Source organism: Amblyraja radiata, chromosome 14 (assembly GCF_010909765.2).
Source record: "Amblyraja radiata isolate CabotCenter1 chromosome 14, sAmbRad1.1.pri, whole genome shotgun sequence".
Taxonomy (NCBI): Eukaryota; Metazoa; Chordata; class Chondrichthyes; order Rajiformes; family Rajidae; genus Amblyraja; species Amblyraja radiata.
This window is the reverse complement of record NC_045969.1, coordinates 34866797-34880705: the sequence shown is the minus strand read 5'-3', so window position 1 is coordinate 34880705 and position 13909 is coordinate 34866797. Positions and strand designations below refer to the sequence as shown.

Genomic DNA, 13909 nt, shown 5'->3' with positions numbered 1-13909 from the left:
TTTAAAACAGTAAGGACATAGACAGTTAATAGCACAGATTTGTATAAAAATATAAAATATAAAATTGAGAGTGTAAAAGGACAAAGGAAGTAAAGTCAGTTAAAAGCTTGATTAAAAAGATAAGTCTTTAGCTGCTGTTTAAAAATGTCAACTGAGTGGGTGTCTCTCATAGCCTTGGGTAGGGTATTCCACAGCTTGGGAGCGTAATTGAAAAAGGCTGCTGCACCAATTTTCTTATTGCTGCGGCATTGAGAGGCTAACAGGCCGGCTTCAGAAAACCTGAGCGCTCGAGTAGTGACATAGGGAAGGAAGGACTCTGTAAAATATGCTGCTCCTAAGCCATTTAGGGCTTTATAGACATATATCTTAGGATATCCCATCTAAGCTAGTCCAATGTGTCCGCATTTGACCCTTACCCCATCTAAAACTTTCCTATTCAAACTTCAAAGTTCATTAAATTTACATTCCTGCTTCAATTCACTTCTCCAATCAGTTCAGTTTTACCCGTACAGGCTATCACTGATCCTTTACTCTCTTTATAAATCCAAATTTTAATTAGATTCTGATATCTCATATTCTGCATTCCTTGAAAGTGGAAAGTACTAAACCTACAATTGCCCCTGTCACAGGGGGCTATTTTAGTGGTTTCAAAGGGTTTTAGAGCCAGATTTGAAAAAAAAACAGTCTATTATATTTTCTTCCAACTATAATTGTGTAACTGAAATTAAACCGTTCATCTTCCAAACATGCTGAATCCCTTGTTTGCTATCCCCGTGTCCTGTGGCTATAGTCTTCACACGTGGATTATTTGAAGGCATATTAGTGATGAAATGAGCACCTGCCAGGAATGCCCTTTCTTTTTTCTCTCATAACATTTATTTAGTCTGCAGTAAATGAATGTACCATTAAAATAAGTAATAACAGGATGTTTTTACTTCAGTTAATCTCAATATAGCAATGGGAGGTGGCGAGTAGGGAGGAGGGATATTATGTTAATAAGAAAATCAGCTATATTCTGGGGGAAGTAAAAGTGATGCTGATCACTACAATTACCTGCTGGAAGAGAAGAGCAGATTGAAGTGTAAGTTTAAGTTTAAGGATCCAGCATGGAAACAGGCCTTTTGACCCATCACACCAACCATTGACCAGCCATTCACGCTAGTATTTTTGGTTATCCCACTTTCGCATTTACTCCGAGTGGCAATTTACAGCAGCCGATTCATCTACAAACTCGTACGTTTTTGTGAGGAAACCGGAGTGCCTGGAAACCCACAAGGTCACAGGGAAAATGTGCAAACTCTACACAGCAGCACTCGGAGGTCAGTATCGAACCTGGGTCTCCTGTGCCATGAGGGGGGGAGCTCTACCCGCAGCAACACTGAGCCGCCCTGATCTATGGACGTTTCTGTTGTGTATCAATCTGCACCTTTGATCTCCAATAAATGACGATGAATGAGGTAAACATATAAAGGTGTTGGGTGAAAACAAATTCTAATGGGGATCGGGAAAAGAGAGCTGGTAAAAAGTATATAGACAATTTAGGATAATAATGCCACAGAAGACAAATTGCATAGCAGATACCGAGGTTGTGTTATTTATGTTTATATGCACACATACAAGCATACATGCATATATATATATATATATGTGTGTGTCTATATATATATATATATATATATATGCAGACAGAAACACATACACGTGTTTGCATATCTGTTATGCTGCTGCAAATAATAGTAAGAATTTCCGTGCTCCAAATTGGACATATGGCAATAAAGCACTCTTGACTTGAGTAAGTTTGATACTATTAATTTTTCTTAGATCTATTTCTACTGGCTCTGCCGAGAAACAAGTGCTTTTGAGTGGTTTGCTGACCTCCTTCAATCCCTCGAGTCTCAAATGCTTGAAAGAGGCAATTCCAACTTCTTGAGCTACAACATTTATCTCACTGGATGGGATGAGAACCAGGTGATTATTTATCATTTATTACTTTTACTAAACTCAAACTGCAGTCATTATCCTAGAAATCTTGATGAAAAAAAACTCAGATCTGGAATTTAGTTGAGCTCTTCCTTGGTTTATATAACAGTCAATCTGCAGAGAATAAAGCTTGCAAGAGTGACCTCAAGAAGAATCACTGATAGACACAAAGTGCTGGAGTAACTCAGCGGGTCACGTAGCATCCCTGGAGAATGTGGATGGGTAACGTTTTGTGTTGGAACCCTTCTTCAGACTGATTGTAGGCAGGGTGGGAGTTGGGGGGGGTGTGGTGGGAAAGAAAGCTGGGGGAGAGAAGGGGCAGGGCAGAGCATAGCTGGTAATAGGTGAACACAGGCGAGGGGGTTATTTGTTGGCCAGCTTTTTCTTTGAGGGCCAGAGTTGGGGAAATAGGTATGAGCCTGAGAGGATAAAGAGTTGCAAATTGTTAAACTCGGAGAGAGTAAAGTTGTGAATTGTGTATCGTTTGTAAATGGTACTAGTGGGGAGGAAAACCGCTGCTAGGTCAGCCAGTTTTCAGGAGGGGGTGGGGGGTGGCGAGGAAAGAAAGGAGGCTGGGGTGGGTGAGGCTCAGTTAATTGCCTGGTGCCAGCCACAAAACAGGAACTGACCATGAATTGATGCCTAGTTCCTGCTAAATGGACCAATGTCAGTTAGATCAGGACACACTTGCAGACCCTGAGTCTAAGCAAAGTACAGCTAGGGCTCAAATTGTGATCCCCATTCTGAAGTAGTCTGACAATATATACAAATTAACAACGATTTTTCCTCTACTGTAATACAAAGCCATTGCATAATTCATCATATTAAACTTTAAGTTTCAGTTATTTAGATGTTCTTACTGTTGGATGCAATTTATGCTGCAGAGTTCTCTCTATGTTAATATTGCATACAGAATTGCATTTTTTTAAATGCCCTTTGCTGTTGTCCAAACAAATGCAAAAACATTGACCCAAGCCAGTCATGCAGATCTGATTTGAGCTGTGTTCTGATCTTCAAGTTATTAGCAACTTCAAACTTCCCCAAATGTTGCAGAATTGAAAGTTTCCAGTCATTCAACCAGCTGCTATAATCCGGTAAATGTTAAACCACACATTTAAAAAATCACATCTTGAAGAAGCTTTTGTCATGGGGGAAATGCTTTGATTGCATCACAGTTACAAGACACATTGCAATGAACCATGGATTGATTTTGGTAGGAAATTGGAAAGGCCCATGAGTGAAATGAACTTACAGAGTTATGGGGGCAGAATGGGAAAATAAAATCACCCATCCATGTTCTCCAAAGATGCTGCTTGGCCCACCGAGTTACTCCAGCAATTTGTGTTTTTTTTTGTGTATTAACTAGCATCTGCAGTTCCTTGTATCTGCCAGACGTTTCTCCACTCACACAGTCATAAATACTCTCAGCATTTTCAATATCCCTTTTAGTTTTACCCATTCAACCTTTCTGCTCCACTGTAAATAATCCCACTCTATCTACTTTCATAACTGAAGAAACACCCTAACCTCTCCAACACTTCAACATCCTTCTTAAAATATGTGGTTCAGAATGGAATACAATATTTTATCTGAAGCCCAGCTAAAGATTTAAAAATTTTGTAAGCAAAGTACCCTCTTACACTGCCAACATCCCATATTTCTACGTATATGCATTGTCAGCTTGTCTCACCACATTTGACAGATTTATGAATGTCTACCTCCAAGTATCTGTATTCTTATATCCATTCAAAACAGAGCCATGCTAACTCTCCATTTTATTCCTTCCAAAGTAAGTCACTTCAGATTTACTTGCAATAAGTTTCATCATTCACATATTGACTATTTCTCCAGCATGTCTACATCTTCCCAAAGTTTGTTCTGATTTGGGCTGGGCTTGTATTCACTGGAATTTAGAAGGATGAGAGGACATCTCATAGAAACATATAAAATTATTAGGGGATCGGACATGCTAGAGGCAGGAAACGTGTTCCCAATGTTGGGGGAGTCCAGAACCAGGGGCCACAGTTTAAGAATAAGGGGTAGGCCATTTAGAACTGAGATGAGGAAAAACTTTTTCATCCAAAGAGTTGTGAATTTGTGGAATTCTCTGCCTCAGAAGGCAGTGGAAGCCGATCCATTAGATTAATTCAAAAGAGAGTTAGACAGAACTCTTAGGGCTAGCGGAATCAAGGGATATGAGGAGAAGGCAGGAACGGGGTACTGATTGTGGTTAATCAGCCATGATCACATTGAATGGCGGTGCTGGCTTGAAGGGCCAAATGGCTGACTCTTGCACCTATTTTCTATGTATCTATGATTCTCCTCATCATTTGTCACTTTGCTAAGTTTTAGTTCTTGTACACTTCTATATTATGTTTCCTAAACATGTCCAGTTCATTTACATAGAACATAGGACAGTGCAGCTCAGGAACAGTCCCTTCCTCCCATGATGTCTGCGTCAAACATAATACGCATTTCATCCGCTTTGCCTGACCATGATCCATATCCCGACATTCCATGCATATTCATTTGTTTATTTAAAAGCCTCTTGAATGCCACTATCATATCTGCCTCCACCACCACCCCTGCTATCATGTTCCAGGCACCCACCACTCCGGGTAATAAAACCTAACCGTCACATTTCCGTTAAACCTTCCCACTTGTACCTTAAAGGTCTGCCCTCCAGCATTTGACATTTCCAGCCTCCACATCCTTCCTGTAATGGGGCGTCCAGAATGCACACAATACTCCAAATCCATCCTTGCCTAAGTTTAATCACGCTGGAATGTGGATTCATGACTCTTACAATCAATGCCCCAAGCAATTAAGGCAAATCCTTGTACACAAAAGGACACAAAGTGCTTGAGTATCTCAGCAAGCCAGAGAGCATCTCAAGAGCACATGGATAGAAACATAGACATAGAAACATAGAAAATTAGGGGTAGGCCATTCGGCCCTTCCAGCCACCACCGTCATTCAATATGATTATGGCTGATCGTCTAAAAACAGTACCCCGTTCCTGCCATTTCCCCATTTCTCTTTAGAACATTTTTTTCCTCGTCTCAGTCCTAAATGGCCTACCCTTTATTCTTAAACTGTGACTCCTGGTTCTGGACTCCCCCAACATCGGGAACATTTTTCCTGCATCTAGCCTGTTCAACCCTTTAAGAATTTTATATGTTACTCTAAGATCCTCTCTCATCTTTCTAAATTCCAGTGGAATACAAGCCCAGTCAATCCATTCTTTCATCATATGTCAGTCCCGCCATCCTGGGAATTAACCTGGTGAACCTACGCTGCACTCCCCCAATGGCAAGAATGTCTTTCCTCAAATTAGTAGACCAAAATTGCACAAAATACTCCCGGTGCGGTCTCAAAGTCAAAGTCAAAGTCAATTTAATTTGTCACATGCACCCAAATGTGCAGTGAAATGAATTTGCCAGCAGCGATACACTTAAAAAGAACACACAATACACAATAAGATTTAACACAAACATCCACCACAGCATTCTTCACTGTGGTGGAAGGCAACAAAGTTCAGCCAGTCCTCCTCCTTTGTCCACCCATGGTCGGGACACAAAGCCTCCGTAGTCGCCGCTACGGACGCCCCGATGTACAGGCCCTCTCGTTGGGTTGATCTAAATTCCGACGCCGGGACTGTCAAACACACTCCGCAGCTTGGAGGTCCCGAATTGGCACTTTCCTACAGAAGACCGCGGATTCAGGATGTTATAGGCCACAGGTCGGCGGTCGGAGCTCTGCTCCGGCAATCCCCGGCAAGGGATTCCAGACTCCGGACGGTAAGTCCACGCTCCGCCCGCTGCTAGAAGTTCCGCAGACCACAGCCCCATGATGCCAAAGTCACCAGGCCAGCGATCGGAGCACTCCTATCTGGCGACCCTCTGCAAGGGTTCGCCTGCTCCGCGATGGAAAAGTCCATGCTGCGCCTGCTGCTGATGCTCCGGGCCTGACTCCGGGAAAAGCCGCTCCTATCCAAGCTGTTAGGCCATGAGGGAGGCAACATGGAAAAAGTCGCCTCTCCGTCGAGGAGGCGACCCAAAGTGGTTCCCCCCTTTCCCCCCCCCCCCCCACCACCCCCCACCAAGAGACACCTAAACTAACATTAGACACGCCAAAAAAAACCCAAAAAAGTTGAAATAATGAACATGCTGCTAGCAGGGCAACCAACTCGCAGTACCCCCACTGACCAAGGCCCTGTACAACTGCAGTAGGACCTCCTTGCTCCTGAACTCAAATCCTCTCGCAATGAAGGCCAACATGCCATTAGCTTTCTTCACTGCCTGCTGTACCTGCATGCTTACTTTCAGTGACTGGTGTATAAGGACACCCAGGTCTCGTTGTACCACCCTTTTTCCTAATCTGCCACCATTCAGATAACAATCTGCCTTCCTGTTCTTACCACCAAAGTGGATAACCTCACATTTATCCACATTATACTGCATCTGCCATGCATTTGCCCACTCATCCAACCTATCCAATTCACCCTGCAGCCTCATAACATCCTCCTCGCAGCTCACACTGCCACCCAGCTTTGTATCATCCGAAAACTTGGAGATGTCACACTTAGTTTCCTCATCTAAATCGTTAACATATATTGTAAATAACTGGAGTACCAGCACCAAGCCTTGCGGCACCCCATTCTGAAAAGGTCCCATTAATTCCTACTCTTTGTTTCCTGTCTGCCAACCAGTTCTCTATCCATGTCAATACCCTACCATGTGCTCTCATTTTGCACATTCATCTCTTGTGTGGGACCTTGTCAAAGGCTTTTTGAATGTCCAGATATACCACATCCACTGGCTCTCCCTTCGCCATTCTACTTGTTACATTCTCAAAAAATTCCAGAAGATTAGTCAAGCATGATTTCCCCTTTATAAATCCATGCTGACTTTGACTGATCCTGTCACTGCTTTCCAAATGCGCTGCTATTACAACTTTAATAATGAACTCAAGCATCTTCCCACTACCGATGAAAGGCCACATGGTCTATAATTCCCCGTTTTCTCTCTCCCTCCTTTCTTAAAAAGTGGAGTTACATTGGCTACTCTCCGGTCCACAGGAGCTGATTCAAAGTCGAGAGACCATTGGAAAATGATCACCAATGCATCCACGATTTCTAGGGCCACCTCCTTGAGTACTCTGGGATGCAGACCATCAGGCCCTAGGGATTTATCTGCCTTCAGTTTACCTAACACCATTTCCTGACTAATGTGTATTCCCTTCAGTTCCTCCCTCCCACTAGATCCTCGGTCCCCTAGTATTTCTGGGAGATTATTTGTGTCTTCCTCAGAACCAAAGTGCCATTTCCTTGTTTCCCATTATAAATTCACCTGTCTCTGACTGTAAGGGGCCTACATTTGTCTTCACTAATCTTTTCCTTTTTACATATCTAAAGAAGCTTTTACAGTCAGTTTTTATATTCCCCGCAAGCGTTATTTCATGCCCCCCCCCCCCCCCCCCCCCCCCTCTTAATTAACCTCTTTGTCCTCCTCTGTTGAGTTCTAACTTACTCCCAGTTCGGGTTTGCTGCTTTCTCTGGCCAATTTATACGCCTCTTCCTTGGATTTAACACTATCCTTGATTTCCTTCGTTAGCCACAGTTGAACCGCCTTCCCCGTTTTATTTTTTCGCCAGACAGGAATGAACAATTTTTGGTGTTCATCCATGCGGTCTTTAAATCTTTGCCATTGTCAACCCTTTAAGTATAATTTGCCAGTCTATCCTAGCCAATTCCCATGTCATGCCTTCAAAGTTTCCTTTCTTTAAGTTCAGGAACCTAGTCTCTGAATTAACCGTGTCACTCTTCATCCCAAAGCAGAATTCCACCAATATTATGGTCACTGTTGCCCAAGGGGCTTTGCACAACAAGATCGCTAACTAATCCTTCCTCATTACACAATACCCAGTCTAGGATGAACTGTCCTCACAGGGAGAATGTACAAACTCTGCACAGACAGCACCTGTAGTCAGGTTTGAACACAGGTCTCTGGCAGTCTCTACTGCTACGCCACTGTGCCGGCCAATTAATATCGGCATACTCTTTACTATTTTGGCCAATTAACATAGAATTTGACCTTTAACCTGCCTTGTTGAATTGTATCACTGATAGGATGATCAATCCTCATATCTCTATTTACTTTCTCATGTGCATTACTGCATTAATGTTTACCAAGTATATATTGGTGGATAATCATGTTGTTGTTTGATTTAGTGAGACTTGCTAATTACGATGCCAAATCTTACTTTAGGCAACTCACTTTGCCATGCACCATGAAGCACAGACTGATGTCATCACCGGACTCAAGCAAAAGACCTTGTATGGGAGACCAAACTGGGACGTTGAATTCGGAAACATTGCAAGCAACCATCCAAGGTAGGAATAGTGGGAAACGCAGCTGAGTCTGAGGTGCTGACCCACTTTATTTTTGACATGTTTTTGAGTTCAGTTGGGAGAGCGCTGCCTCACAGTGCCAGAAACCCCGGTTCGATCCTGACCTTGAGTGCTAACCATGTGGAGTTTGCACGTTCTCTCTGTGACCGCATGGGTTTCCTCCCACATCCCGAAGACTTGCTGGTTGGTCGGTTAATTGGCCCCCTGTAAATTTCCCCCATAGTGTGTTGGGAGTGAATGTGAAAGTGGGATAACATCAAACTAGCGTGAACTAGTGTGGAATGGACTCAATGGGCTGTAGTGCCTTTTTCCTTACTGTAGCTCCACACTAAATGGATTGATGACATAATCCTTTTTACTGCTGCTTTGGTTTCTATTCTTTATTGATACAAGATGTTGATGTTTGCTTAAATGAAAGCAGTTTGGTTCTCCACTTCACTGGGCTGGACATCGATATGTGAGCTGCTCACTGCTCTAGGGCCAGCTGCAGGCAGCAGAGAGAGAGAATGGCAGGACTTTCATTTGATCCTTTCATTTCGTTGAAATAAAGAATGCTCCAAAGATCCAACAGAAGGAAGGTGTAATTGGGGCACGCGCAAGACCAACCTGATGCCTTTCATTTGAAGGAAATATATTGAGTCAAATAGTAAATATAATTTGTTCCATGAGACAAATTAGAGCGGCACAGTGGCGCAGCGATAGAGTTGCTACCTTACAGTGCCAGAGATCCAGGTTCGATCCTGACCACGTTCTCCCCGTGACCGCGTGGGCTTTCTCCGTGAGCTCCGGTTTCCTCCCACATTTCTAAGACGTACAGGTTTGTAGGTTAGTTGGCTTCGGTAAAGAAAATTGTAAACTGTCACTCGTGTTTAGGAAAGTACTTGAGTTGTGGGAAATCGCTGTTCGGCATGGGCTCAGTGGGCCAAAGGGCCTGTTTCCATGCTGTAATCAAAACTAAATTAAACATAGGAGGGTGCTGGTAAATAGGAGGGCTGCTCGGTCCTTTGATTGAAGGAGGAAGCAGTGGGTTCTCAAACAGCGGTGTAAAACGATCAGAAGCCACTCTTGTCAAGGAGTTAATATGTGTGCTAATGGCTTTAGCCCTATTCAGGTCTTATTCTCTCGCACCTACACTCTCCTCAACACTGAGCTCTGGAGATTCAACGCCTCAATCTTTCAGACAGCTGCATTTTCCTGTTTCTAATTCCACCACCTCTGGACACAACTTTTGTTTATTGTGCTATTATCAGCCTAGTTTTGCCACACGTCATTATTTATATTGCCTCTCAACATTTAATCAGTCTGAAGATGGGCCCTGACCCAAAACGTCACCTAACAAAACGTCACCCACAGACTCTGAGTTCCTCCAGCACTTTGTAATTTGTTCAAGATTCCAGCGTCTGCAGTTCCCCGAGTTGCCCTTTAAACTCTCCTTCCATCCACTCCATCACCAGCCTTTCATACCGTTCCTAACCCTGTTCCCTTCCTCCCTTCCCCACATTACTTTATACTTATTACATGTTTAAGGACACTTTTTTTCACCCTGCCCCCAAGACTGACAAAAGGTAATTAAGCTGAAATGTTAAAACTGCTTCTCTCTCACATGCTTTCTGACATCCTTAATTTAGATATATGTTCTGCACTTTCAGGGCTGTAAAAGAACAGGAATGCATTAATACTTGATCTTGTTTTGAGAATTGAATTTCTGTCTTAATTGAATTTAATGCAGAAGTAACAGTCCAATTGGAAAAAAATGTGAAGGTTTTTTTTTTTTAAAGGAGACAACATGCTAAAATAAGTCAGCAGGTCAGGCAGCATCTCAGGCGAGCATGGATAGGCAAAGTTTCGGGTCAGATCCCCTCTTCAATGTCCAGAGTGAAGAAGGGTCCCGACCCAACCCGTCCCTTTACCTCCTGCTCCAGAGATGCTGCTTGATCTGCTGAGTTACTCCATCTCTTTATGTCTTTTTGTAAACCAGCGTCTGCAGTTCCTTGTGTCTCCATATTTATTAAGAAAGAAGTCACTGATTTTTCTTTTTATTTTACAGCACCAACGTGGGAGTCTTCCTCTGTGGGCCAGCATCTCTAGCTAAAGTCCTAAATAGGATGAGCAGTGCCCATTCATCTGGTGATCCCAGAGGAGTTCACTTTATCTTTAATAAGGAAAACTTTTAGTTCTGGCACCAATATTTTTCTACTGAGTCCAGAGCAGGTTTCAACTTTTAACAATGGGCCTCACCAAATGGCAAGACCCAACAGTTATATTAACACATTGTTCTTAAAATAGCTTGTCTTTTGTTTGTTTTAGGCTTGGGTTTACTGTATATCCCAAACTAAGGGCTTTTGCATCATAGTTCCAGAATCCTCATTATCTCTATGTAATATACTTGAAAATAATCACAACTTGAGATGCTTGCCTGCACATTACTGTGCACCTAAACCTAGACTCATTGTCCAGTGAAATAATGTATCAAGGTATGGAATTCAATCTGTTTACGGTTTGAAGTGCGCTACATGTTTATTTGGGCTGTCATTGTCTGTAGAAATTTATGGATCTCTAGATAAATTCAAGGGGTGGCACGGAGGCACAGCGGTAGAGTTGCTGCCTTACAGCGCTGGAGACCCGGGTTCAATCCCGATTACGGGTGCTGTCTGTACGGAGTTTGTATGTTCTCCCTCTGACCGTGTGGGTTTTCTCCGAGATCTTCGGTTTCCTCCCACACTCCAAAGACATACAAGTTTGTAGGTTAATTGGCTTGGAATAAGTGTAAATTGTCCCTACTGGGTGTAGGTGTGTGTTAATGGTAGGGGGGTCGCTGGTCGGTGCGGATCCGGTGGGCCGAAGGGCCTGTTTCCGTGCTGCATCGCTAAACTAAACTAAATCCAAATATGAATCCCAATTTAAGTATAAATGCAAATTGCTCCATATGGGATAAAATACAGATCAAACATTATTTTCTAATGCACCAGTTGCACATTATTCATGTCCGATCAGTCAAGAGGACAGAATGGAAATTACATAAAAATTCATCATATCATGTATAACAATCCCATTTCCAAGATGGCATCAACTATTTTCAAATAACACTGCCTAGACCCCATGCACTACAAATTTCTGTGATTACCCCTTGCATTTGGAAATATTGCACAAAGTCTTCAGAGTATTGATTAATTTTAAAGACAGACACAAAGAGCTGGAGTTACTCAGTGGGTCAGGCAGCATCTCTGGAGAAAAGGATGGGATTAAAGAAGGGTCCTGGCCCGAAACGTCCAGTCTGAAAAAAGGGACCCGTTCCGAAACGTAGATGCCATCTGTTCATCTGATATTTGTTTGTATAAATCTGCCCTCTCATTTCTAAGGCCATATCTAAGAAGGGGGTCATCTAAGGTGATGGAGCTCTACATAAAGTCCACTTTGTATCATATCAGACAAAGTCAGGAATCAAGATCTTTGAAGACATATTTAAACCCCACAGGTCAATAGAAAAGTATCCAAAGTTTGGGACATTTGGACAAATTGCTGCATTTGTATTAATAAGCCACAAGGTTTCGGCTAATATGCTGTAAATCACAACTTGATTGAACTAATTGTATTATTATCCACATACTGTGTAAATATTGTTTAATCCCTTCGGAAACAAGATTTCAGTTTTTAGAAATATGCAACAATTTTCTTTAATAGAACAAATTTTTTCACTATCTGCTCTTAATGATTAGAGATTGCATGTTGAAATAAAGTTCTTCCGCAATACAAGAGAAGACAATCTTTAATACTGACTAGCCCAAGTCTGCTCCCCAACGCAATACTGCACCACTCACGCATTCCCCCAACGCAATATTGCACCACACACGCATAGCCCCCACATGCGCAAGTACATCTCATCCCCCAGCACTCCCTCCTCCTCCTCTTCACCCTCCCTCTTCCATCCCTAGAGAGGGAGGGGGAGTAGAGAGGGAGGGGTGGTGGAGAGGGAAGGGGGGTAGAGAGGGAGGGGGTAGAGAGAGAGGGGGTAGAGAGAGAGAGAGAGAGAGAGAGAGAGAGAGAGAGAGAGAGAGAGAGAGAGAGAGAGAGAGAGAGAGAGAGAGAGAGAGAGAGAGAGAGAGGAAAGAGAGAGAGAGAGAGAGGGGGGGGGGGAGAGAGAGAGAGAGGGAGGAGGGTAGAGGGAGAGAGAAGGGTGTAGAGTGGGGGGGGAGGGAGGGGGTAGAGAGGGAGGGGGATAGAGGGGGATAGAGGGAAGGGGGTAGAGAAGGTGGGAGTGAGGGTATTTAGGGAGCGGGCATCCTCCACCCCTTCCCATCTCCCTCCTCCACACCCCCCCCCCGCCCCACATCTCTACCACCCCACTCCCCATCCCATCTCCCTCCACATTTCCCTCATCCTCCTCCCCTCACTCGCATTCCCTGCCCCAGGACCTACCCAGGTCGTAGAGAAGCACCTGGGCCTGGAACTCGGCCTGGTTCTCGTACTCGGCCCGGCCCTAGCTGTAGACTCCGGCCGTCAGCTCGGCCGCTGCCTGTGCTCCAGTGCAGGCCCCGACTTCATCTCCGGCTCATCCCTGACTCCAGACCCAGGCTCGTCCTTGGTTCCAGCGGCGGTTTCTTTCTCAGCCCCAGTCACGGCCCCATCCCAAGCCCCGGGCTCGGCCCTCACTCCAGCTCCAGCACCACCCTCCCCATCAGGTGTCGGGCGCCGGCAGCCGCCGCCACTCCTTGTTCACCGCGAGCGCTGGAGTGCCCCTCCCTCCCGGAGTGTCCCGTCCTGCCTTGCGAGTGCATTGTGTCGTCACTCGGGCTTTTTTCAGAAATGGGTGAGTTTTTGGACTGTTTTTAAAACTTGAAACGATTAATAACTTCGGAAATATTGGTGGAAATACGACGGGAAGATGTTTATCGCCTCGGTGGGAAAAATGTGAGTAGGATGTGTGAAAATGGGAAGGCAGTGGCCTAGTGTTTGGAAGAAAATAGGAATTAGCCACACAGACACACACACACACACACTTAGCAAGTAATCCTCGGTCATCTCTTCCAGATAAAAATAATCTGGGTGAACTGTGCCATCAAAACACAAAGTGCTGGAATAAGCCAACAGATCTGGCTGCATCTGCTGAAGGAATGAACAGGCATAGTTTTGGGTTGTGACCCTTCTTCAGACTGAAGAATGGCCCATGCCCGAAACATTGCCTGTTCATTCACTATGTAAATACTACCTGACCTATTCAATTCCTCCAGCACTTTGGCTTTGATAATGATTCTGGCAACTGCAGTTCCTTGCGTATCCATGAGCTAGGCTGGCCCTTTCTATGTGAGGTTTGCGGAGTGCTCTTCTGTGCAGTCCTGCCTAACTCCCTTACCTTGCATCTTGAACATGGTTTAGGTTTACTATTGTCACATGTACTGTCACATGTACTGACGTACAGTGAATAGCTTTGTTTTTGCATGCTATCCAATCAAATTAGATAATACCATACACATTGTACACTCTTTCCCTCTCTGGCTGGAACTCATATAATCATAGAAA

The 13909-nt window shown here is 44.0% G+C and overlaps 1 protein-coding gene across 1 annotated transcript in view; it reads left to right on the top strand.

Annotated features, from left to right (window-relative positions):
• The window catches only part of LOC116980671 (cytochrome b-245 heavy chain), a 31647-nt gene extending 19505 nt beyond the window's left edge, over nt 1-12142 (top strand). Inside the window, exons 11-13 of the mRNA XM_033033120.1 lie at nt 1822-1968; nt 8250-8374; nt 10440-12142. Of these exons, the coding sequence (XP_032889011.1) occupies nt 1822-1968; nt 8250-8374; nt 10440-10566 (399 nt within the window). The 3' untranslated portion in view covers nt 10567-12142. The remainder of the gene's footprint in view (nt 1-1821; nt 1969-8249; nt 8375-10439) is intronic.
• Nucleotides 12143-13909: the final 1767 nt, after the last annotated feature.